Below are 27,235 nucleotides of genomic sequence, written 5' to 3'. Positions count from 1 at the left end.
GTTTGGCTTGAAAAAATGTTGCATTCTTGTGGTATGCTATATGTATAACTTGAAGGACATCCCTGCTGAGTGTGATTACTGCTATTAAAATAGACTACATTTCGAGTTTTAACTCGTTAGAGTTAATCTGATACACACACACGCGTATACTGATGAAGATGCTGCAGGAGCTAGCAGCCGATGTTGAGCAAGAAGATGCCTGTATTTGCTGAAGTTGCTTGTGTATTCTTTATGCACGTATGATATATTATTCGAACCGGATATAAATTTTTACTCGTCCACACACCAAATAGCCTCAGGAACACCTTCGATGATGATTCCTTCACACACCAAGGATCACGCCAAAACAACACTTTCGATCCATTACCAACCTTTCTAAGATCAACATGGCAGTTCTATGAAACCCGATACATTATCAACCTCAAAGTTATTGACGATCTACTTCCACTTGTACAGCATCGTACTCTTCTGTTTGAACTAATATCATACTTCGATACAATCCGCCGACGCAAAATGACGACGACTCAATTTCATATTCCCAAGCTTTCTTAGCCATCAATGTTTTCGTCCCGAATACACATTCTCATTTGCCAGCCAACCCCACACCACAGTTCATCTTTCTCTCTCTTGGTACCACACCTCAATCGTTTATTGTTGATATTATTACATCAATGTAATAGATAATTATGTCAATATCATTAATAATTACGTCAACACAATAACAATCAATATTAGTTGAAGAATTAAATCAATTTAATTCTTAAACTTGAGGATCAAATTTACTAAATTAATTTCATTAGTACTAAAGTCATAAAGTAGAATGAACTCTTATATAAAAATAAAAGAAAAAGGAAAAATCCGTAAAGCAGCTTTATTACCACGCAGTCGTTTAGAGTATTAGAGATTAAGTTGTTTGAAAAGACTAAAACACCCATATACCACATTTACATTAATAAAAGAAACCGCGTATATCAGCGTAAATTAACGCCTTCTCACCGCCTTTATATATATATATATAAAAGAACAAATGGCCAGAAGCCAGATAAGTTTCCTTGCTCTTTTTCCCTCCCCAATTTTAAACCTTTCTGTGGAGTGGAAAACCCAACAAAACGTTGCAAAAACAATCTAAAAAACTCTAAAACTAAAATCAATGGAAAAGAAAAAGCGGAAGAGCAATTAGAGAGGAAGTTAAGTGAACCACGGAGGATCTAAGGAAAAGATGATGAAATTTTTCGGTAGAGGAAAAGACTCCGCCTTTGACGTGTCGCCGCAGTCGTATGGTCATTCGGCGTCTGCATCGGCGTCGGGGCCTCCGGTGACCGGTCCCGCAAGGCTGGTTCGGTTATTATACTGTGACGAGAATGGGAGGTTCAGGATGGATTCGGAAGCGGTCGCGGCTTTGCAGCTTGTTAAGGAACCAATTGGAGTCGTTTCGGTTTGTGGCCGGGCTCGTCAAGGCAAGAGCTTCATTTTGAATCAGGTAATTTTGTTTCTTTTTTATGTTTTACTTGTTTTGAAGATAAATTGGAGGAAATATTTGTTCTTTAGGTGTTTCCATAGGCGAAATAAACGAATTCTATGGTTTGTGACTTTAGGAGTAGAAATGTTGCAAATTTAGGGTTTTAAGGGAACCAAGTGTATAATGTAGAGCATTTTGGTATACGTTTGCTGTTTGTAGAAACCTTCATTGATTATATTCATAAGGGAAAACTATCAACATCAAATTTAAGTTTCCAGAAGTGCATTTGAGTTTAGATAAATAAACCTAACGAGGTTGAGTACTAATGTATGCTTGCTAGAAACAACTTAGGTAGAGGCAATTATATATAAGAGAGAATGAGTAAAGAGAAACTCATATAAGTGTCCAATGCGAACATATTATATCCATGCATGGGTTTCATGCGAATATTATTATAAAACTTATTTGAATGAACCAAGTCTGACTAGCTGTATATCCTTTTTGAGAGACCGAGATTTAAGATGGATTATCTTGTATCCTTTTGTTCTTAATTTTGTAAAGCTTTGGTTGCTGAGTTATGGTTGGTATCACCATTAAATGTTATGTACTTGTAAATATTTTCCCCAATTGATGTTTGTTTGATATATCTATTTATCTGCATTTAATTTCAATTTTTGTGCTATAGCTTCTTGGAAGGAGTAGTGGATTTCAAGTAGCACCAACTCATCGTCCGTGTACAAAAGGCCTTTGGTTGTGGAGCGCACCATTGAAGAGAAGTGCTCTTGACGGAACTGAATACAACCTTTTGCTATTAGATTCTGAAGGAATAGATGCCTATGATCAAACGGTTTGTTTTCTCTTATTTTTTGTGTGGCAATGGATTGGTTATTAGGATACATTGGTTACTTTGACTCATGCTCTTATCTTGCAAACTTGACAGGGAACGTACAGCACTCAAATATTTTCATTAGCCGTCCTTTTATCTAGCATGTTCATTTACAACCAGGTTTGTACTTTTTAATAAAATAAAATAATATCTAGGCTTTTTTATTTTTGATTTGTTTGTTATTGTTCACGTATTCCCCAAGTTTTGACTGTCTACTTCTGATATTTAGATGGGAGGTATAGATGAAGCTGCACTGGATCGTCTCTCTCTTGTCACTCAAATGACGAAACATATACGAGTCAAAGCTGGAGGAAGAACAACCTCAGCTTCTGAACTTGCACAGTTCTCTCCGATCTTTGTTTGGCTTCTAAGGGTAATATTTGATTACAAACAGACACATACACAATCTTTCTTATTGATTTTCACATGTTTAGTTCTTTCTTATGATTATTGTAAGACATGTTTTATTCAAGTTCTCTTTTGTAAAATATTCATCTCGCAGGATTTTTACCTGGATTTGGCGGAAGAAAATAGGAAAATAACTCCCCGTGACTACCTAGAGCTTGCTTTACGGCCAGTTCAAGGAAAGTGGGAAAGATATAGCTTCCAAGAATGAGGTAAGTCTTAACATGGATTTTAATCCGGGAATCAAAAGAAATCAATATTAGTTCTTTAGAGGCTTGATGAAAACTAAACAAAGTGTCTTAATGAGTAATAAGAAAATTTTGTTGCATGGTTAAGCATGCAAATTATGTAATAGACACTGATTATGCATGCTTAACTGTTGATAGATCCGAGACTCTATTCGAGCTTTGTTTCCTGACAGAGAATGCTTTACTCTTGTGAGGCCTTTGAACAATGAAACTGATCTGCAAAGGCTTGATCAAATTTCGGTTAGTATCCAACTGTTTCCATATATTCTATTCCCTCCTCTGATTTCAAATCACCCTTTTTGCTTCCTTTCTCTCCTTCCCTCTCCTACTCCTGATTTTCTTTTTCGTTTAACATGAATTTGTTTATTAAGACCTTAGCTTTTCTATGTAGCTGGAGAGATTGAGGCCTGAATTTCGAGCTGGGCTTGATGCATTGACAAAATTTGTTTTTGAGAGAACAAGGCCGAAGCAGGTTGGGGGTACTGACGGGGCCTGTTCTTATTGGTATTACACAATCATATCTGGATGCTTTGAATAATGGTGCAGTGCCTACAATATCTTCCTCATGGCAGGTTAGTTACTGTTATCTGGAAATGTTATGGGATAAGTCATTTGGTTGAATCAAAGAGTGTTAATAGTGTTATTTTCAGAGTGTTGAAGAAACTGAGTGTCGGAGGGCTTACGATTCTTCTGCGGTGATTTATATGTCAAGTTTTGTCTGTACAAAGTCACCCGAGGAAGTAAGTGATGTTTTTATGATAGTTGTTGTGTGGCTATTTTGATATATTTTTTTACAATGCAAATCTTGATGATCCTAGGTGGCATTGAGGGGGGCTCATGAAGAAGCTATGCAAAGAGCGATGGCCGAGTACAATGCTAGTGCAGAAGGGGTTGGTACAACTAGAAAGAAATATGAGGAGCTTCTACAGAAATTCTTCAGAAAGGCATTTGAGGTATGCAGTAACTTGAAGGCTACATATGTAGGTTTAGTCTATTTTTCTATGCTATCCAAATGCATTGTTTGCTTTGAATTATGAGATTGGTCATTTATGCAGGACTATAAAAGGAATGCGTTTATGGAAGCGGATTTGCGATGTTCAAATGCCATAGAAAACATGGGAAAGAGGTTGAGAGCAGCATGTCATGCTTCTGATGCAAGTATCGATAATGTTGTGAAGTTAAGTGGTCATTATCTACTTGTCCTTATTCTTCATGCAGAGGACTGCAACCTAGTTGTGCTACTTTGTTTCTTCTCATTAACTACCGATTGAGATGATATTCCTGATTTAAATTTTTCATCGTTGATATTGTAAGGATGAAAGCTAGTTAATCAGCCAATTTAAGTATAGCTATCTGCCTTTGGCTTTCTTTTTTAGTTACTATTTATTACCTTCGTCTTGATCCTACGGAAAGTTGGTTATATGTTATCTATGATAGTATGTGGTATTGTCATTTACCAAAGGATACAACTCACTGGGCTTGATTAGAATGTTATTTGCAGGTTCTTGATGCTCTTCTATCCGAGTATGAAGCATCATGTCATGGCCCTGGAAAATGGCAGAAACTGGCTGTATTTTTACAGCAAAGGTTTGTACCAATATTTTTATTTATTTTCATTAAGATGGTTGTATCAAGTATTCCGGGGCTTAAGAGGGGCCAGTGCTGGATTTAACCAAGAGGCTTATAGATCAGATCGGATCAGAGAAGAGTTCCCTTATATTGAAATGCTGTTCGATTGAGGATAAGATGAAGTTACCCAGCAAGCAACTGGAGGATAGTGAGAAATACAAGTCTGAATATCTGAAGCGATACGATGATGCTATCAATGACAAAAAGAAACTTGCTGATGAATATGCTAGCCGTATGAATAATTTGCAAGGTGATAACAGTTCACTGAAAGAGAGATGTTCTAGTTTAACAAAAGCACTAGATTCTGCCAAGCAAGAAACGTTAGACTGGAGAAGAAAACATGATCAGGTGTTATCAAAGCAGAAAGCCAAAGAAGACCAGGCCACCTCAGAAATTGAAGTGCTCAAGTCCCGGAGCACTGCTGCTGAAGCTAGGCTGGTTGCTTCCAAGGAACAAGCTGAGTCTGCACAAGAGGAGGCGGAAGAGTGGAAAAGGAAGTATGACTTTGCTGTTAGAGAGGCCAAAGCTGCTCTGGAGAAGGCAGCAATTGTGCAAGAGCGGTCAAGCAAGGAAACTCAACTTAGGGAAGATGCTTTGAGAGAAGAGTTTTCACATACATTGGCTGACAAGGTAGTGCTCACTTTCTCGACTCACATACACATTCATATGCAGATTCTTGTTTACTTAATCATGTTTATGCAACTGTAATATGCAGTAAAATAATTGTGATTTTTTTATGTTGATGAATATGTTGCAGGAAGAGGAAATAAAGGAAAAGTCGGCAAAGGTTTTGCAGTGTTTAACAATGGAAAATGCTCTGCAGGCTGCTGAGGCAAAGATTAAGAGTTATGATGTAGAAGTATCGTCTCTAAAGGTTGAAATCAGGGAGTTAATTGATAAGGTAGAAAATGCTAATACCAAGGCCCAGTAATTTGAGAGAGAAACAAAGATTTTAGAACAAGAGAAGATCCATTTGGAGCAGAAGTATTCTTCTGAGTTCAGGAGATTTGCAGAAGTAGAAGAAAGGTGTAGAGCAGCTGAGAAAGAAGCGAAGAAAGCAACAGAATTGGCTGATAGGGCACGGGAAGAAGCAGCTGCCCAAACGGAGAGAAGTGAGATACAAAAGTTGGCAATTAAAAGATTGGCTCAGATTGAGAGGGCCGAGAACCAAATAGAGAACATGGAGAGACAGATAACAGACTTGGAGGATGAACTGCATAGAATACGTTTGTCAGAGATGGATGCAGTGTCAAAAGTGGGATTATTAGAAGCTAGAGTTGAAGAGAGGGAGAAAGAGATCGAGTCATTATTAAAAACGAACAATGATCAGAGGAGTAGTACAGTTAAAGTCCTTCAAGATCTTTTGGACTCTGAACGAGCAGCACATGCAGATGCAAATGAAAGGGCCGAAGCCCTCTCTCTTCAGCTGCAAGCTGCACAAGCAAAACTTGATTCACTCCAGCAGGAATTGACTTTCGTCCGGCTTAATGAAACGGCATTGGGTAGTAAGCTCAAAACCGCATCTCATGGAAAGAGATCAAGGGCAGATGATGTGGAAATGGGCGTGGGATCTGTTCAAGATATAGACATGAGTGACAGAATTTTTAGAGCAAATAAAAAGTCGAGGAGCACAAGTAACCCCCTCTTGTATTCGCAATCAGGCGATGGGGGGTCAGTATTCAAAGGTGGTGATGACGGCCAGAATCAGCAAAACAATCAAAAGATTATACAAAGTTCACCGTGCAGAAACTTAAGCAGGAACTCACCAAACTTAACTTTGGTGCGGAGTTGCTTGCGCTACGGAATCCGAACAAGAAAGAAATCCTTGCACTATATGAGAAATGTGTTCTGCAGAAATCATAGCAGTTGTAATGCATGTATGTCGATAATTGAGAGTATGTCGATAATTGAGAGTAGTATATTTTGTTTAATATCGATTTTAAACCGACGCTTAGGATGAGGTTTTTTTCTTTGGAATATGTAGGTATGTTAATGTATGGAACGGTGTGATTCTAGCTCCTTGAACAGGAGAAACCTATCTCAAGTAATATTTATTTACAGTTTGTTGATGTATTTCATTTTCCTGATTTATGCTTATATCTCTCTTTTTACATTTTAAATCAAAATCCTTATGCTTCTCTCTCTTTTTACAAGGCTACAGAAGACAAGAACATGAGCTCAGTATAACCACCCATATTTGGTTTATTACTAGATAGGGTATTGTAGAGGTGAAAACGGTTCTTCCAATCTATTTTGTTCTATTTGCAAATGTCAGGATTCGAACCTCTGACATTACTTAAAGGATTTAGTATTTCATCCCGCTAGATTAATTTATTGTTGGTATATGTATTTATGAAAGGCTTAATTTCTCATTTATTAGACTATCCTATAATTGATAAAAAGTTTGATAATTTAATCTTTATATATATTTTTTGCATATCACATATATACACTTTTATTGAGAAATTATTTCATAAATTATTATCATCACATCATCTATGATTCCAATTAATAAAAATTATCTATCTCATTTTCTCTCTCTATATCACCAATTTAAATATAATTAAATTCTAAGTAATCATCTACTTTCATATTTATATGAAAGAAACTTGAAAATTCATTCTCAAAATGAAAAGACAAAAAAGGAAGAAATAAAGTGAATGGTTTTTAGATAATATGATGAAGGTTATATAATTATTTTTCTCTATTTGAAGTAGTTAAAGGATATGAGAATGTCATGGCAACATTCATATAGAGGTTAATATATTTTCCTTGACACATGGCTTGAGCTTAATTTATTTACCATGCTTGAAATAACCAATTTAAAACTTATACTATACACCACATTAGGCACCCAATAGAACATTTAACCCGCACACAGTTACTGATTTTAAAGCGTGTTACCAGCTAATTTCTTTCACATTTTATTACATAAAAATCTGGGCAGTATTGCTTCCTCTTTTAGACACTAAAAAGCATGGATTATTAAGTCAAAAAGGGCAGTTCATTCCCTTTAGTTTCCAGTAGCTATTTATTGTTTAAATAACGGTCTCTAATTTGACTTAAAACCCATAAAACAGTCCCTAAAGAAGGGTAACATACATGATACATATGACATAGTACAATGAGCAATGTTATTACGATTTTAGAATAATATCAGCAATATATTTTTAGTGTTTATCAAGCAACAAATTAATCAAACAATACGATCTCACCTAATAATAGATCACTACAAATGCCTAGTTTTTGTAACTCAATCTAACACCATTTTTAACTTAAAACAATAAGCATCAATGCCTAACATGGCAGTAAATAACAAGCAATTTCAGAAACAATTTCAACTCAATACACCATGCAAAATAGCTGCTTTAGCTAAAAGTGGACTCTAACCGATCAAACCTATATCTTCCCACCTCTTGATCGACATTTTTTATCGACAAATTCCAATCTGACCCAATAAAATTAGGTCGGATTGACAAAAAATTTGACTTGACCCGTTGTCATATCTAACTAGGACATGGTAACCATGGATGGATAATTTTGTAGAGACTAAAGGTACTTCAAGATATTTAATAGGTAGATAGCCTAATTGAACCCAAAAACTCTTTTCATAAAATCGATCTCCTCATCAGATACACCACAGTAAAATATCCCAATTGTGATAGCATCGAGCTAGAAGTCTGAAATTAAATAAGAGTTATTGCAATATGCAATAGATGCTAATGACAAAATCAACCCAGACTGTATCACAGGTTTTTTTTTTCAGGTCTACTTTAAGTGTGCATCATGGAGAATCTTCTTCCTTGAATACCCTCAAATTATTTCATGAGCCAGCAAGAAGCAATCAATGATATCCCTCGCTTGTATAAAAGCTGACTGGCTAAGAGAGATTATATCTAGCAGAATTTGATTAAGTTTTCCAACAATAATTTCCTTGAAAACTATGAAGTGTAGAGCAACCAGATATATAATCTAGTATTTATTTTAAAAAATTCTTAACTTATTAATAAGGTACGTATACTTTATAAAGGAGTTCAAGATTTTGACATTTTAGAACAAGAACAATGGAGGTATTTTTACCCAAATATCATCCAAAGACAAATTGATACCGAAAATAACCGTTTCAGATTATTTCTCATATTGACACTCGTTTGTGCCCCGTAAATCAAGAAAAAATAATTTCACTTACCGAAAATACTTTATAATATACGATTTTAATCAATTTTTTTTGGATCGCGAACTCCAATTTCGCAACACAGTTTCCAAATTCGCAACTCAGTTTCGAAAATCGCAACGCGAATTTCTTTTTTGCAACTCAGTTTCGGAAATCGCAACGCTAATTATCGACATAGGTAAACACTACTATCGCAATGCGATTTTCAAATTCGCAACGTTATTTTCACAAATTGAATTCGCCAATTTTGTAACTCAATTACCGATATAGGTAAACGGTAGAAAAAATCCGGTAAAAAAATTCTGAATTCGATAATTTAAAAACAGAGTTGCAAATTTGGTAAATGAATTGAACAAACACGAACAAGCGTATGTTCATGTTCGTTCGTTTGTTCGTTTAACTTTAACCAAACAAACGAACTGTCGAAATGATTTTTTTCTTTAAGAGGCGAGATTTTATATTTCGCAACACGAATTTATCAAATTCGCAACTCAGTTTTTAAATTGGTGAATTCGGATTTTTGTCCGGATTTTTTCTACTGTGTTTACCTATATCGATAATTAAGTTGCGAAATTGGCAAATTTGATTTGCGAAATTTGTGTTGTGATAGTTGTGTTTACCTATATCGGTAATTAGCGTTGCGAATTTGAAAATCGCGTTGCGATAGTACTGTTTACCTATATCGGTAATTAGCATTGCGGATTTGAAAATCGTGTTGCGGATTTGAAAATCTTACGATAGTACTGTTTACCTATGTCGGTAATTAGCGTTGCGAATTTCGAAACTGAGTTGCGAATTTGAAAAACTGTGTTGCGAAATTAGAGTTCGCGTTGCGAATTTATTGGTTATTTTCGCAAATCCAAAAAAATTTAATTAAAATCGTATATTATAAGACATTTTCAATCACTAATTATTTTCTCGTAAATCAAATGTGTTTTTATGTAGGAAACGCATTCGAACACTCTTTTTTGTAGGAAGTGTTTTCAGTCTACATGATGGCAGGATGGACACAAGTTGGACTGAAATGGGACTAAGGGAAAAAATAGCCAAAAATATGAAATAATTATACGAGTTTTGTTCAAGAAAATTAAATAGATGTAGTGTATGTCAAAGGCATATTTATACGAGAACGAACATGAGCTAGACCGAACAACAATAATATATATATATATATTAATCTTATCTTCAATTATTGAATTAATATATATTTAAAAAAATCGTATTTAAATATTTAAAAAAGAAAAAGAAAAACCCATATCTACAATCTATCAAGTACCCTTGAAAAAGCCAGCTGAGAAACCGTCATGCCTATGGACTTTTACCACTCCCCTATGAGAACATAGCTTACTTGACTTCCTTGATGAGATCAGCAGAACAATCAATTACATTGTGGTTACATTCATGCCTCTTAGAAACAATCAAATAATTGTGGAAAAACAAACACGGTGTTTTATTCTCCTTCACATAGCCAACTAATTCTTGCTTTCTTCCTTGAAAAAAAACTCTCTTCCGCCTCTAATAAATTTTTGGAGAAACTACACTTCTGATTACTTAATTATGAGAATTTTATTTTGACTATTATTTTTAAATTTTATTAACCACTCCTGTTAATTATTTATGTATTACCAATCAAATCATCTGTTGTTAACATTTGACGAAAATAACAATCAAATCATCTGTTGTTAACATTTAACGAAAATAATAATTTAACGATTAATAAAACTAGTATAATTTTACATTTTATCATCATTACTTACTTATTCCATCCATACTCATAATTTTATTTTTTTAAATAACTCCAACCATAAGGTGACGTGTCTCACTAATGATATACTTGATTGAAGATTTTTTTTATTAATTTTAATGTATTTAATTGAATAAATTTCCTCTCCAATAGATAATGACATGAGTGATCATCTGATATATGTCGCAACACATGAATAGATGATTTTATTATAAAATAATCTATTTGTATGCACAGTAAAAAAAATTGAAATAAGAATGACAACACTTTATAATAATAAACGAGATAAAAATGAATATATTATTATAATCTTATCAGGATTGATCTTTGTACACAGTCTAACAATAATTGTGACAAATCGAACATAGTTTAAAAGTAAATTATAGTTATAAAAAATATATTTTAAAAAATTATAGCTATTATATTAAAAAGCGGTAGACAATATTTTTTATATGTGTGTAAGATTTGAATCCAGATCTTTAAAATTTTTGAAATTTTAATTTTACCACTTGAATTAAAATTTTAACTTAATACAATTTCAATTGAGTTCGTGTTGAATTAACGTGACCTCCAATTCAGTCAAGTGCTTAATATTAGTTAATACTCTTTAAAATTTTAACAAGAACATAGATTCAAATATCATCCACGACCCATTTAATTCCTAAAAAGAATCTTAAATATAAAATAAAATTCCGAAATTTTCAAGACTCTTCTTAAAAAAAATTGCTATATTGGAAAGGGGTTACTTAACAAAATGGTTTCCCTAGCCTACTATTATTTTATTTATAGTTTGCTTTTTCTTTTGTTTTTTGACCCGGAATTGGAATTATGACCAAAATTTACAACTCCCTTCCTTTGGCAACAAGTTTCGTGAATATTACAACTGATGATGTTCGTTGGGGATAATAGCTTCTGCTAATGACACAACTTTTCAACCTTCTCAATTTCCAAATTTTAAGAATATTCCATGCTCCTATGATCTTAGACTACCTGAAATATATGATTGTTGAGCTATGCAATATAGTTGGTCCGTTGAATTCATCAAGTGATAAAATGAAATATTATTATTTCTAGAGATTTTGTGTTTGAATAACTGCGTTAATAAGGTGTGCACACATTTTTAATTAGCTAAAAAAATTCTGACTATTAAAAAAATTAGCTAGTCTATTGTGCTAGTTTTCTAGAATCTTCTAACCCTCATGTTCCTACAATTACATTCTCTCATCCTTTTTCCAGGCCATTGGTGTAGAAAGAGCCACTTGATAATTCACTATAAATATAAAGGTGAATAAAAATAAAATTTATAATATCATATGTATCATCGAAAATTCTCTCCTACTAAAAGTTAAAGATTATCACAAATTTGATTACAATTCACAAGTGGTAAAAAGAAATACATGTATGTATTGTTATTAGCATAAAGTTCATACGAGTCATAAATCATTGTACAATCCTACTATAAATGTCATCAAACCTTAAAATAAATGCTATAATGAATATAATATATGATTGTTGTAAAAATAAAAGTTCCGCAAAATGACTAACGTGTATATACATATATATATATAGGGCAGCGGCTCCCTTGTCTCAGAGGCTCAGCATGCATGAAGCCAATATACATTCACATGAGTTATTCTTTCATCCCCTCCTTCAATCCCTCAGCAAAATCACCATCCGATAATTAATTTTGATTATTACAGAACAACAGCAACAACACCAACCGAATAAGTCATTGTCTAAAAAAAATTTCTTTTCAGATTGATCTCCCTTTCCCTTTGCTTGTACCAGAGGCTAACCTAAAAAACGAAGATCCATCACCTTGAACAACAAAATTAGGGATTATCTGAGGTGGGCTTTCTCTATAATGAAGACTTCCATGATCAAATGAAACAAAAGGTTGATTGTAATACTCAACATTAGGACTTTGAATGTTTTCTCTATTACCACTTGGACTGCATTGTCTAGGCTGAGTTTGGTAAAATACTTTAGAAACCACAAACTCACCATCTTTCTCATCTTCCTTGTTCCCAAGGTGATATTGATGCATTACCCAGTTTGTCTTCTCCGGCTTCCGTTGCCGACCGAAGTTAGTGTAGAGTACTAAAATCTTTTTGAATCCTTTCACTGTCCCACCGACCAAAACTGGTCTGGTTTTGCCTGTTTTATGCCACCTCGTTTCGCTTCCATATTCATCGTTGGTGTGTACTTTTCTTCTCTTCCTAGTCCCTGTTGTGTACGCCTTGGATGGTCGATGAAAAAAGTGTTGAATTTGGCCATCTTTGCTTACACCTGCACCATTACAATGTTAACAGATAAGACACAAATGATATTATAATTTTCGAATACTTACGTTGTCAACGGAGTAAACTCGGTTAGGAAAGTCGACTACATAATAAGGCTCTACAACACCTTATCTAAATTAGTTATATAAGATGGTTTACCAAAAAAACACAACCCCTAAAAAGTTGAGAAAAATGTGAGTTTACCGAAGCTAAATCGATAAAATCAAAGCATGAAAGTACCTGGCAGCCTCTCTGGGTGAGTATAACAAATCCCATTTTCTCCTTCAAGGGTTGGAATAAACTCATCAATCAATGGATGAAGCTTGTGCTTGTCCAATATCACCTTTGCACCTAAATGCTCTAGAATTTCCTGATCCGTGGGATCAAATTTCACTCCCGCTGGTAAACCGGGCAAATGATGAATCCCCGCCTGAAATCACATAAAAGTAGATAAATACAGTTCATCAAAGTTCCGAATCTGTGAAGGGCTTTACTTGTAGAGTAAGGTATGGTTCTATATGGACCTTATCATGGTAGGGCATGTTATGGCCACATGAAGGGCATGTAATGGTTGGTGTTTCATTGATTTTTGAGACTGAAATGACTACATCTGCTACGGCGGCGACAGCGGTGGGTTCTTTACTGGCGGCTGAAGTGACAATCTCTAGAGTCCTATCATCAACAGTGTTATCACACCATGTCATCTCTCTTGTTCTTCTGATTTTATTCCCATTACAAACCCGAGTTTCGCTTCTTGTTTCTTCCTCCACTTCTCCAAACACGTAAAAAAAAATCTAACAAGATTGAGACATAAAACAAAAGATAACAAAGAAAAAATAATTAAAGCAGAACTTGTCTCTTGTAGAACACGTTTACAGTTACCCACTTTTTTTTTTCTTTCTTTCTTGATGTTTGGCAATGGAATTTAATTCTTCCAAGTTGTTTATTTCTCCTTCTTTAAGAAGAAAAAAAGGAAAATAAAAAGGTTTGCTTATGATTATATATATAATTGCTGCTGTGGCTTAGATACGGTTGTTAACAGAGAGAGAGAGAGAGAAGGACTAGAAAAGGAAGAGTACAAAAGAAAGAAGAAGCTTTGGATTTATTTAATCTCAGTAATTAAATTTTCGGAGACAAAATATAAATAGATAACAAATTTTGGATAATTGTTGCTTGGACGTCAAGTTGGGTTATGTTAGTCTATGTACACTTGTATGATATAGTACATGCAGATGTTTGGCCAAACCTTGCTTTATCACCCTACCTTTTCTAACTCTGTGAGTAGACACGGCAATGAAATTCGGTAATATTGTCGGCGGATTTTTTTTTTTAAATTATGCAAGTGTTAAAAGATTATTTTGGGATTATATATTATAGTATATATAGAATTTCTCATTTTTCGTAACGAATTTTATAAAATATATTTAAAATATAAAATTTATAATATGATTTGAAAAAAATTATATGAAATTCGTCATTTCCTTATTATAAGTTTCAATTATTTATTATATTTTATAAAATTCGTTATTCTCTCATGATGAGCTTTAAATACATTGTAGCAAATAACTTAAGTACCAAATTAATTTTCAAACACATAAAATGGATGTCCATTGTTCCCATATGTAATGGGGTAAGGGGAGGTAAAATAGTAGGCTGCCCTCAATACTAGATTGAGAGCAACTTCCGTAGGAGACCTCCAAATTATGAAATATCCTCCATAGACAAGTCATGGACAAGTATTATATTTTGGGATAAACTAATGTTTAGTATCTAAACAATTAGTTTTTTTTATTTCGTTTTGGTACATCGCCGTCATAAACTTAGCAAAACTGTTACAACATGACACTTTTTAATGGGTAAATTATATCATTCTTCACTCAACTATCTTCTCACTCCTATTTTGGTCACTGAAACTTAATTTTATTTTATTTTATTACTTAACTTTCAATTACTCCTAATTTAATCACTTTAATTTTCAAATTTACTTTTTTATTGTAATTATATATTAATAAAATAATAAAAATGTCATGTTAGAAAAATTATTAATAAAATAAATTAGAGTGATTAAAACATAAGTGATTTGAAAATAAGTAGTTAAATTGAATTTTTTTAAATTTTAGTGACCAAAATAAGAGTGAGAAGATAATTAAGTGATAAATGATATAATTTATCCATTGAAAGGTGTCTTGTGTAGCAGTTTTGTTAAGTTTTTAATGGCGGAGATACTAAAATGAAACAAAAAGTAAATATTAAGTATTATTTTGAAATAAATAAAAGTTTAGACACTAAAACTAAGCAAAACTGAAAATTTAGATACTACAATACTAGATATCTTTACCGCCCAATATTTTCTTTATTAGTTTGGCTTCAATACAAAATGATTTAGAATATTCTTGATTAATTAATTAATGATTAGTTGGTTTAGTAGAATGAGATATTAGATTTCTTAAATAAAGTCAATGTTTAAGAGTTGACGTTTGCGAATGAAGTAAACTGGATAGAGAGGGTCATCATCATAAAGAGCCTTGTAAAATCTGATCTATTAGTCGGTCTATAGATCAAATATCAATGACTAATTTAATAAAAATATATCTTAATCAATTAATAATGAACGTATAATTTTTTATTAATATAATTGTTTAAACTCAAAACTTTTAGAGATGAGAACAACCTTTTTTTTATTACCTCTAAAGTCGTTCAATATACTTTTAATGCTTGATACTCAGTCCAAAATTGAAAGCTTTGACAAGATTCTAATTTGATATGATATACAGTGATTTTTAATCAATTTAAATTTTATTTGAGTTTTGAGTAAAAACTTGTTTACAAATAAAATTTTCTTTTATTTTTATTTGATAATGATAGAATTAGAAAATATAGCAAAATTTTATAATAATTATATTTAAATATATATAAAAATTATAATATAGTCATGAGTTTGTACAGTAGATTTTCATCATAAATTCGATTTCGAATTGCTTTTATCATCTATTAAATCCAGTTCGACTATATTTAGATTTAATTTTAAAAGAAATTTAATTCTATAAAGTCGGCTTAGGACTCTTCGAATTTGGATAATTAGGTTCTTTTTAGTCGTGAATGAAAAAAATATTTCATACAAAAATTATATTTATCAAAATATATTCATCAATTAATTTTAGGTGGAGTAATAAATATTTTTATTTAAATTTACTAAAATTTGTATATAATTAATTAAAATTTTAATAAAATATTTATCGGTATATAATTAATTTAAATTTTAATAAAACTTAACGATAAATCAAATAATTAAAAGATACATAATAAAATAAAAGCCAATTAGGTTGAGTGGAGAGAAGGCAAATAAGTATCATTGGGAGGACGTTTTACCTCTTTAGAATATGCCTTCAGCTAGGGTGTCAAACTAGAGTAATCTTAAAGTTATGAATTAAGTATTGCTATTATATAATTTAGTGTAAAAATTTATTGAGCGGTTTCAATAATAAAAAATATTATTTTTTGAAAAATTTGAGTTCAAACAGTATTTACATGAGTATAAGTAGGGACAAACGTAAAATTTTATGCTGGGATAAATTTCTAAAATTTTAGGAGGGAGCGAACTTATAAAATTCTAGAAGGTAAAATCATATTATTCATTGAAAATACAAATAAATATCTAAAATATATACTTATTTGAAATTTCCAAGGATGTTGCCCTTACTCGCCCCCTCCCGATCCTTACCTGAATGTAAAATATATATACATTATCAATTAACTAAAAAATTATAAATAGATAGTCTTATAATCATATCATATTATTAAAAAATAATTTATGATTTTCGCATCTCCTCAATAAGAATAAATATTAAAGATTAATGCGATTTTGGTATTTTTTTTCGTGCACTAATTTAATTAATTTCAAATTGGTTACTATCAAATCAAACATATTATATATAGATTTATAAAATTTAATTTTGAAAAATGATTATAGGGGTGTAGATAAAAAGTTTGTAAATAAATTTGTTAGTTTCGGGTTGATTTCGTAAGTAATTGTTTTTAGTTCTTTTATTTAAAATAATATATAATAAGAAAGAACATCTTATAATAATATTTCGGAAAAATTACACTTATATTCATTGAACAAGTGTTTATAATTTGATAATTGAAATCGAAAAAATATTATTGTAATTGTCACTGTTAAATAATTTAACTCACAAATAATAGTTTTGTTTTATAAAACGTGTTTAAAAATATAAATTAAATTTAATATATATAACAGTACAATCCCCTCATTAATTAAATGATATTTTATTTTTCTAAATATTATCAAATTTTAAATAATAATGAAAGTATCAAATATTAATAATAATAAAAGTAAAAGTCAATTTTGATGTTTAATTGAGAATACTTAAAAAATTTATGTTAATGTCAACAATCTCTAAAGCAAGTGATTGAAAGCTCTCAGTTGATACATGTCTTCTTTCTCAAATTGTGTTTCAATACTCATCAGGAGCAACATCCCTTTCCTCCCTCCTTTAAGTAGGAATTGTTAAAAAAATATTTATGTTAATGAATTTTATATAGTAATAAATATTTAAATAATAAATATCATTGAACTCATATAACAACTTCAGTGGTCAAAATAAGTATTATTATCGTAAGAGGTCTTGAGTTATAGCAGTTATATTTGTAAGATGTGTGCGTGTTGTTAATGACTAAAAATAATATGAACATATACCACATTATAATCATCCGACTATTAAAATAAAACTTGATAATAAATATCAATAGGCCTCTTCTAGAGGTCCGCAAGATATATATTGTTAATTAATTAAGAAATTTATAAATAAATATTCTCTTATAATAATTTCATACTATTAAAAAAACATGAATACAAAATGTTCATAAAAAAATTTATGTTGAAGATTTGTATGAAATTTATTAATCTGTGTTTAAATTTTATACAAATGGGAGGGATTACTTAAAATAATCTAATGTCAATCAAGATTAAAGTGATATATTTTTAAAACTTTATAAAAATATAAAAAATAAAATTTTCAAATAAAATTATTGGTTTTTAATGAAATATGTTTTAATTATCTCGGTATTTAGTTAGTGTCTAACTTAATCAAAAGATTTTATAATGAATTTAGGTGGATAAAAAGTCACTTATTATTATTTTTCAAATAGACAAAATAAAGGAAAATAAACACACGTAAATCACAATTACATGTATTTTTTTAGTTAGGCAAATAAAGGTTTTAAAACAAATCCTGCGCCGCTGATCAAAGCTGATCCGATGGTGTCCCTTTTGACCAAGCGGCCGAGAGTAAAACTATTAAAGGAAACTTGAGCGCACTTAATCACAATCTTTAACGTAACATTAAGATATATAATAAGACAGACGACATGACATGTTAAAAGAATCTTAAGTCATGTCATGTCGGAGAGATTCTCTCGGAAGCCACGCAACAACTACATGAAATAACTTCACCATTAAGCTTTCAAGTTTAATATAATAAAAAATATTTACATGAACTAGTCATAGCAAGCGTATAATATAATTACGACGACGTATTAAACTCACCATAAATTTTAATAGTAAAATAATTTTTTTTTAATTTTTAGATTTGAGTAGTTATATTTATAAGGATCTGTATGTGTCGTTAATTATTAATAATTTAAAAACTTTTAACATATATTATCTTATAATTATTTTATATTATTAAAAAAATCATTACAAGTATCATAACCATAACAAAATATGGAATTTTATAGCTACGAATCAAAGTGATCGCATTTACATACTTATTCTTAAAGTTTCAGTATACGAAATTTTTACATCGATAATTGATAAAGTTAACTTCTAAATTCTAAAATACAATTCACGTTTGATTTAATAAAACTGTACTCTTGCAAATATAATAAACAAATCGAGAAGTTCGATGAGATAGTCGAATTATCAAATATAATCATAAAATATATCATGAATATACTAACAACGGGAAAACATAAGGATTAACACCCCTAAGGGCAACACTAAGTCTATAGCTTCACAATGTCCGAAGGTATACATTTGACATATAAAACATAATATTTATGAATTACATGAAATATTTTAAAGTTAGAAAAGTAAGACCTTAATGCAAAACGCGGAAGGACTCATTAGCTTAACTACTTTCAACCTACTTATTCACTATAGCTCTAGAGGGTTCCTCTTATAGGATTCATAACATGAATTAAGAACATAAAAATGTGATAAAAGAAGCTTGAAATAACCATCATTGTTTAAACCGTCTCAAAACCTTTTTAATGACTTCGCACCACCTTTAATGAAGATGACGAGCTTTTCTTAGAGCTCTTGAAAAGTAACAATGATTCTTATCCAATTCAATCTTGGATGGCTATTAAAGCTAAAAATATTGTTCCTTTTTAATACAAAAAGGCTTAGGTTTTGGGAGAGAAATAGAGAGGAAAAGGAAAATGAAAAAAAAATGATCAAGGGAGAGGGGATGGGATCACCTATTTAAGCTTTGCCCCCCTCTCCCACATCCAAAGAGAAAATTTGAATAAAATTCAACCCTCATTTTCATCAATGGGAAAATCTCACTTCTATTTCTCTCTCTTTCGTCTTCAACTCAAAATTTCTATTTTTATAGCTAACTCGACCCAATTCTCACTCGATTAAGCTTGAATTTTTTAATATGAATCGAATCATTCTTACGAATTGGTCTATCTATAACTCGGATCAATGCTCAAACATTGATTAAAAATTTAGGCCATTACATGTTTTCCATGAAGATGAAGTCTATTTAACATATTTTCATTGTTTCCTTGTTTGGACAGTATTCTTAAATCCCTTTAATCTATTGATGATGTTAATGAAACAACAAACATTTATTTTATCATTTCTGTTAGGATTGTTGAAGCTTTACAAACAACCGGAAAAGTGCCAAGAGGGGATGAATTGACCTTTTGAGAAATTTGAGTGTGGAAGGAAAAAAGGACAATTTTCACAATATTTATAGTGGTTCGACTTCTAAACAAAGTCTATCTACTACTTCAGTTCCACACTAATGATTTTCTAACAAGCTCACTAATTTCTTTTTTCTTTTTCTAGGCACAATAGTAACCTTTTACAATTTCCTAATTTTTCAAAGGATAAACTAGAATCACTCTCCTTTTTACAAATGATAAGAAATGTAAACAAGGAAACCTCACAAGGTAGATGTTTACAAAGATTTAGCTCACAAGAAAGAATCCTAAAGATTTACAATTAAGCTTAAAACACTTATGCACAAGAGGAAAAGAAAAATAAAAGTGAAAGAAATTTTCTATTGATATCTTTTGATTAGATAGGTGTTGTAACATCTTTCAATTGTTATTGCATTGTTTTTGTAAGTTTGAATGATCTTGTGACCGTATCTAGCCAATGGGATTGATTTGGAGCCGTTGGAGACTTAGTTGCTACAAAAAAAACTGCCTAACACATGGAGTATCGGTACTACCATTAGGAGCATTAGTACTTCCTTTGTTATATTTAAAAATTTAGCTATTATTCGACTATTAGGCAAGGGCATTATCTATACTAGGGTTTATGATATCGAAACTACTACGTAAGGTAGTATCGATACTAATTTAGTATCGATACTACTACGTAAGGTAGTATCAATACTTCTTAGAGTATCAGTACTAATTTTGTATTCTGAAAATTAAACACTACTGAAAACAAGTAATATAGATACTACCAAGAAAAGATCGATACTTCTCTTACCTTTGGTATTTGTACCACATGAGCAGTATCAGTACTGTTCATGCAGTATTGATATTGTTCATGCAGTATTGATACTGTAAGAACAACATTGGTACTGCTTACCCAGAAAATTATTTTATGCTCAAATTCTTGTTTAATGGACTTTGAATTATTTTTGAAAACTTTGAACAATTTCAATGAAGTCCAAAAACATTTCCCCTTAATTTGTTACATCAAAATATTATAAAACATAGTTCAATATTTTCACTCAATTTAGTCTTGAATTGCTCATAGTCTAGAGTAAGCAAGTTAATTTGGGTATCTTTCACTCTATTAATACCTTCGTAGGTGACCTCAAGTTGATCTTTATATCATTATCTCAAAGTGATACTCTATTGTACTCTTGAGATCCTAGAAAAAAAGAGAGGGTATGCATGACTTGCAATTGACATGAATCGTATTGATGTCATTTTTATTCCATTCATATTCTTTCTTTAACACAACCGACTCCATTCTTTGTTAATTGGGATGGATATTTTATGAGTGATGTCTCTTCATACTTCATAATCATTGTCTTGAATGAAGAATTTTTATTCTTGTCTTCAAATATGAGTAGTTAGAGCCATTGAATAAAGTTAATCTCATAGTATATTGTCACTATCCCAAAAAGTGAATTATAGCTCATTTGCAATGAGGCATACATCTTTCATATGGAAACCTCTTGAATTCTTCTTTCTATGTAAACACTTAAACTTGGTCTAAATGTTACGATCGAATCGAGAAGATCACTCTTATCACCAAAGTAACCCTTAAAAATAAATTATCCCTTCTAGTTCATTTAAAATCTCAATAAATAGATAACACATGCCAAGAGCAAAAATAAATTCAAAAATGAATTTACTATTCAACACAAAAAGTTATTTTTTAGTCAAAGTCAATAAAAAGTCAAAATAAATTCTTAAAGGTAAGAGCAAAGTTAACATAAAAAATCAAAGTCAAATTGAAAGTCAAAGTTAACATTGAAAGTGAACTATAAGGTAGGAAGTTAAAGTTAACACTAGAAGTCAAAGTCAACACCAAGAGTAAAAGTAAACACCAAAATTCGAAGTAACGGCTTTAGTTGACTTGGCTCGGTTAAATGAGTTAGGGTAACGATCAAACGAGTTAGGTCAATCGTCAATGGGTTGAGTCAGTCAACATTAGATTATTTTTGGATCATGTTAGTGGTTGTTTGTTAAAACAGAATGGTTTAACACTGAATGATTTAGCAGTCTGAATGATTAAAAGGCTTTGTATGATATAGTTCTGAATAGAAAATTTGTTTGATAATACATTTGAATGGCCGGTCTGAATGACAAAAAATGACCATATTACCTTTCTGTATGATTTCGTGCCAAAATAAAATATATTTGTTTCTACCTTGTGAATAAATACTAAAAAAATATTTTACTTTTTGATGTTTATAAAAACACATTTTTTGTCAAAATTATCAACAATCATAACAAAATATAAAATCAAGTAACTTAAAAACACATTCTTTAGACAAATTATCAACATTCATAATAAACAAATCTACTAACATGGAATGACATAAAAGAGTGGTTTATGTTTTTGATGTGAAGGATGGTTTAGTAAATATTAAGTGAAGCAAGGGGTATAATGGTCATTTGACAAAAAGATTTTTATTTTTTCCCTTTATAAGATAACTCACACGTGGAGATGGAGAGAAATGAAAGAAAGCCCTGGAGGCTTGGTGGGATTTCTTCTTTCTCTCTTCCCGTGGCTTCATTGGTAAGGTAAATTAGTCTTAAGTTGGTTAATTCTTTCATTTTAAAGTTGGTTTTGATTCCTGGAGTGATAGAAAAGATTAAGGAAAGCTTAAGATTGCTTAAAAATCTAAGATGATTAGGTTAGAAAGGATTAAAGATGAGATGGTTATAAGTGAAATCTTGGAAAAGAGTTAGTAATTGAAGTTTGAAGTTAAATTTGACTTGTCATCAGCCAAAATAAGAAATTCAAAGTGTTAGAAACGAATTTAGAACATGTTGATAAATTGGTAAGATTCTTGGTTTCCAAATTTAAGATAGAAGATTAGATATTAAGATGAGTTAAAGTGATATAAATTGGTTAGAATAAGTGTATTTAAGTTTAAAGGGATAAAAGAGAGGTTATATAAGAAGAATTAAGTAAAGTGTTGGAATTTTTTGGGCTATAAGCATTTTCTGGGTAAGGGGGTATCGGTACCTATTGAGTAGGTACCGATACCACAAGGCAAATTATGAGGAATTGATTCATAGGGTATCGATACTTGTATGAACAATATCGATACCATATGGAAGGTGTATCGATACCTATGTGGAGGGTATCGATACCCGTGGAACTTCAAAGCTAATAATGGTATCGGTACCTGGGCTGGGTATCGGTACCCTAACATAGAGGTATCGGTACCGTAAGGGTGGTACCGATACCACTTAAGTTGGAAAGTTAAAATTGGGGTTTTAATTAGTTTATGTTGATATGAATCGTATCAAGTAATTTGAATCTCGATATTTATTGGATTGTGTATTCATGTAGATATCGATCGAGAGCAAAGTCCGGACAAGTTGACAAGTAATAGTCATCAAGGAAAGATAAGAGATCGGTATTGACTAGTGAGGCCAGGTGAGTGCAAATAGTATTAAATATGAATTGATGGGAAATTAGACTTGCGATAAGTCTGTTTCCTACATATTGAAATATATGATTGCATGAGTAGAATAATAATTAGGATTGATATTGTGTGAATAAGATTTGTATGCATATAGGTCATGTGAACATAAGAGAACAAAACATAAATTATATGAAAATATAAGAGTTATATGGTATGACATATGTGAACATATAAGAAGGTATATGAGTTATATGTGCAACATAATATAATTGATTCCATAAGAATGACATGAGTTATGTGATCATATGAGTATATGACATGAGAAATGTGATATGTGAATTATATGGAAAGCTATTATGTGTAAGTGAACTACTTGTTTATATGATCATATGAAAATGTGATAATGAACTATGTGAAAGAAGCTATGAGATCAAGTTCCTATGTGATGTGAATATATGATAAACCTAATAATAATGCCCATGTTATGTGTGAGAGCTAGGGGTATAGTTGGCATGCCAAGAGTCGAGGGTTCTACGTGGTCCTTCGGACATATATGTAATTCTGTGGAACATATATGTTGTACTTCAGTACACTTATTTGGTCCATTGTATTATGTATATGGTTCTTAAGGAGTGGTCCTTCGAGACATATGTGATATGTGGTCCTTCGGGACATAGTGGTCCTTCGGGACATAGTGGTCATTCGGGACAAATTCTAAGTTCCCCTAGTGGGAATTATACGAGCTGTGGTGAGAACATATGTGCATAACCTCTATGTACTCACATATCTTAAGTTCTCAGAAGTATACATGGGCTTTTAAAGAGATTAAATAAATTCATTTGATATGATACTATGTGTACTCGTTGTGAATGATATGTTTGTTTTATGATGTGTATATTATTAGGAACAAGAGCATGTGACTAATAGATATAAATGATAAGAATGATAAGAATATTAATAAGACTAATGAAATGATATGGATATATATGTATTTATGTTCTGATGCATAATATGCGTTATAGCTTAATATGATTACATGAAGTGTGCTTAGTAGGAAATAGTAATGAGATATTATATTTAAGTTTAATTATGCCTCACTAAGTCATCGACTTAGCGTGTGAATGTTTCACACGTAGGTTTGGAAAGCGAGAAGTGAAGTAAGAGGAGCAAGACAGGTCAGCATCTCCCTTACGAATTCCAGATCAGAAAAGTAATGATTAATATGTATTTTGTTCTTTTGAATATAGTTGGCATGTACTATTAGATTTGAATTGAATATGCTCTGATATGTTTTGTAAAACTAACTAATTATAATTAATGTAAATGATTCATTTTCTTAAATAATGAATTTAAATTTAAATTAGTTTGTAAAGGAAAACATTTTGAAAAGTCAATGTGACACCTCGGACTCGGATCCGGGTAGGATACGGGTTGGGGATGCTACAATGTCCATCAAAGACAGCGACCGATACGACGATTGGCGGTGACAAGGAGGGCGATGTCTATCAATGACTTTTAGAAAATGAAGAGAGAGGGGAGAGCATTTTATAGGAAGATAGAGAATGAATAAGTGAAAATAAAGAAGAATGAAAAAAAGAAAGGAAAAAGGGGCTTTATAGCCCAAGAAAAACGACGTTGTTTTGCCCTTACCTTTGCGTTTTAGACCAAGGGGTCTAATCACTTCAGTGGCCATCACAAGTTTCTCTGATTTTAATTTAGTCTTTAGTTTCAGTTTACTTCATTTATTAATGTCCTTATCATGCTATTTTCCAATTTTATTTTTAGTATTATTTTTTTGGTTTATTTTCTTTCAGGTCTTCCAACATTTGTCGTGTTTTTACAATTTGGTCACTAATCTCTACATTTTTATTTACTTCGAATTTAAGACGCTATTTCATTATTACTTTAATTTACTCACTGAACGTCCTTTTTTATTTATGATCACGGTCCTTTATCTTATTTTATAACAATTTAGCCATTATTTATGTTGTTTGTTTTGTTTTTGATTGATCCTCTGTATCTTATGTTTTATTACAATTTAGTACTTATTTTAATTTATTCTCCGAAAGTTTTGGTTTTTATTTTTTTAGGTTATTCAACCAAGATCTTTAATTTTATATTTACTTAATTTAATTTTTATTCAATTCATTAAATTTATTTATTTATTCTTTTTCCTTTATTTTTTTATTTTAATTAGATTGTTTTAATAAGTATCATATTTTTCAAGTACATTCATTAAAGTATTTTCTTGTTAATTTAAATTTAATTTAATTTATTTTTTATCTTAACATGTTAATAATTATATTTAAAGTTTAATCCTTTAAAATAGGGAAATTTTCAATTTGGTCATTACCTTCATGCTCAATGATACAAATTGACTTTTCGAATAAAATAATTAATCCGATTAATGGTTATAACCTTAGATCATAGATTTAGTCCCTCAACTTTAGACTTCTCACATTCTAGTCCCTAAACTTTTAACTAGATTATCCTTTTGACATAATTGATTAGATTAACAATTAGAGCCTAGAAATTAGGTTTAATTTCATTTTAGTTCTTTAATTTAGGGGTAGTCTTAATTGGCCCTTGCATCAACATGCTCGAGGGCCCAATTCAATTATTCAATTCAATCATTGGTTAAAAATCAGATTGGATTAATATTAGAGACCTCACTTTATGATTAGTCCTTTAAGATCTCTAATCTTCATAAATTGATACTTTAAGTTAGGAAATCCTTTAATAAACTCACCTAGTAAAATAGGTTATAATAGATTGATTGTCTGCACAAGTTTTTAAAACCTATGGCAATGTTCACTTATTAGGGAGTGAATGGCATATCTCCCGCAAGATGCTCATGGGGTGAGTACTAGTGATTCCCGTAGTAGGTTGACATCTTTTCAAGACCTCATAATGATTTCTTAAAATCAAGGCAAAGTTTGATTATTGGGCATAATAGTTGGTCTCCCACATTCATGCTAGGGGGCGAACACTATTGACTTAAATAAACACCATCCTTTTCAACTGTGCATCCATAGTGAATTTTTAAATTAAATAAAACCTTGAACTCAAAATTTTTAAATTTTAAATATAGGGTATCGATTAGGTATCGATTTATGGGCATTGTGGGGGTGCTAGTCCTTCCCCATGCGTAACCGACTCCCTAACCTGATTTATGATTTTCACAGGCCCAAATTTGGTATTTTTGATAAAATAAAATATTTTATTAAAATTACCCAATTTTTGGTGTTCTTATCACACCTTAAAATGATTAGTGTTGACTCCCAACATATCACAAATCTTTTCAAAGAAAAACCCCAAGTCCTACTATTTTTTTCTTCACACGGGCGAAAAAAGGTGACAACAATATCGTTATCTAATCGCATGCTATGAAATTTATAGCATGTGAATGAAAACACATTTTGAGCGCTGAGATAACAAGTTGAGTACCACACAATAACTTTACTACATGAATTCATAACATAAGTATATCAATGAGTATACTCAGAGAAGCGATGCTACCAATGCCATATAACTATATATTCAATGCATATCCATAATCACAATACAACATCAAGGATAATGCTCGGGTCACGAAGCTCAAACACTCATCCATAACACACAATACCACAATCAATGATGAGACTTGGGTTACAAAACTCGAACACTCATTTACAACACACAAGCAAAAGCAAGCATCATAGTGTAATATTAGGTCACACGCGCATCACATGACTCACACCTTTCTAGTCTACGATTTGATACTTTTGATGAACTTGAGTCACACTCTCATTAAGAATGTACATCTAGTGACCTCACATGACCAGTATCTTGGGTGAAACCTAGCTAGGTTACATGCATTAAGAACATACACATGACTAGCCTATTCCTCTAGAGTAAAGGATGAGTCTAAGTCACAAGAGCATTAAAACAACATCCAACTAGCATATTTTTGGTGCCTCAACATGACTCTTAAGTTATCTAGATAACTCATCATACACACATCCATCAAACACAATAGACGATTGT

The 27,235-nt window shown here is 31.5% G+C and overlaps 2 protein-coding genes and 1 pseudogene across 3 annotated transcripts in view; 2 read left to right on the top strand and 1 right to left on the bottom strand.

The window, feature by feature from the left end:
- Positions 1–1,068: 1,068 nt before the first annotated feature.
- Positions 1,069–20,996, top strand: LOC120217678 (annotated as a pseudogene).
- Positions 12,060–13,857, bottom strand: LOC120217672 (NAC domain-containing protein 73-like). Of its 2 annotated transcripts, XM_039214743.1 has the most exons (4): positions 13,710–13,857; positions 13,352–13,596; positions 13,068–13,257; positions 12,060–12,834 (listed from the first exon to the last, which is right to left on the bottom strand). In XM_039214743.1, exons 2-4 carry the CDS (start codon positions 13,529–13,531, stop codon positions 12,299–12,301), a joined length of 906 nt encoding a protein of 301 aa, XP_039070674.1. In that variant the 5' UTR covers positions 13,532–13,596; positions 13,710–13,857; the 3' UTR covers positions 12,060–12,298. The 2 variants fall into 2 exon arrangements, with proteins under 2 accessions (XP_039070674.1, XP_039070673.1); XM_039214742.1 differs by lacking the exon at positions 13,710–13,857 and having other exon boundaries at positions 13,352–13,648.
- LOC120217677 (putative EG45-like domain containing protein 1) overlaps positions 18,228–27,235 on the top strand; it is a 22,725-nt gene continuing 13,717 nt past the window's right edge. The window contains exons 1-2 of the mRNA XM_039214746.1: positions 18,228–18,238; positions 20,065–20,072. The gene's annotated coding sequence lies outside the window, so the exon portion shown is untranslated. The remainder of the gene's footprint in view (positions 18,239–20,064; positions 20,073–27,235) is intronic.

This window comes from Hibiscus syriacus, unplaced genomic scaffold (assembly GCF_006381635.1).
Source record: "Hibiscus syriacus cultivar Baekdansim isolate YM2019G1 unplaced genomic scaffold, ASM638163v2 tig00110187_pilon, whole genome shotgun sequence".
NCBI classification, from domain to species: Eukaryota; Viridiplantae; Streptophyta; class Magnoliopsida; order Malvales; family Malvaceae; genus Hibiscus; species Hibiscus syriacus.
Note: the sequence above shows the minus strand (reverse complement) of the source record. Positions and strands in the feature narration are given on the sequence as shown.

Bases quoted from the DNA above. Each gene is read 5' to 3' on its own strand.
- LOC120217672 (XM_039214743.1), bottom strand. From the start codon at position 13,531: ATGACATGGTGTGATAACACTGTTGATGATAGGACTCTAGAGATTGTC. The intron at 13,258-13,351 runs GTCCATATAGAA...ATGTGATTTCAG, and splicing joins ACATGCCCTACCATGATAAG to GCGGGGATTCATCATTTGCC. The intron at 12,835-13,067 runs GTACTTTCATGC...GTAATGGTGCAG, and splicing joins TCACCCAGAGAGGCTGCCAG to GTGTAAGCAAAGATGGCCAA.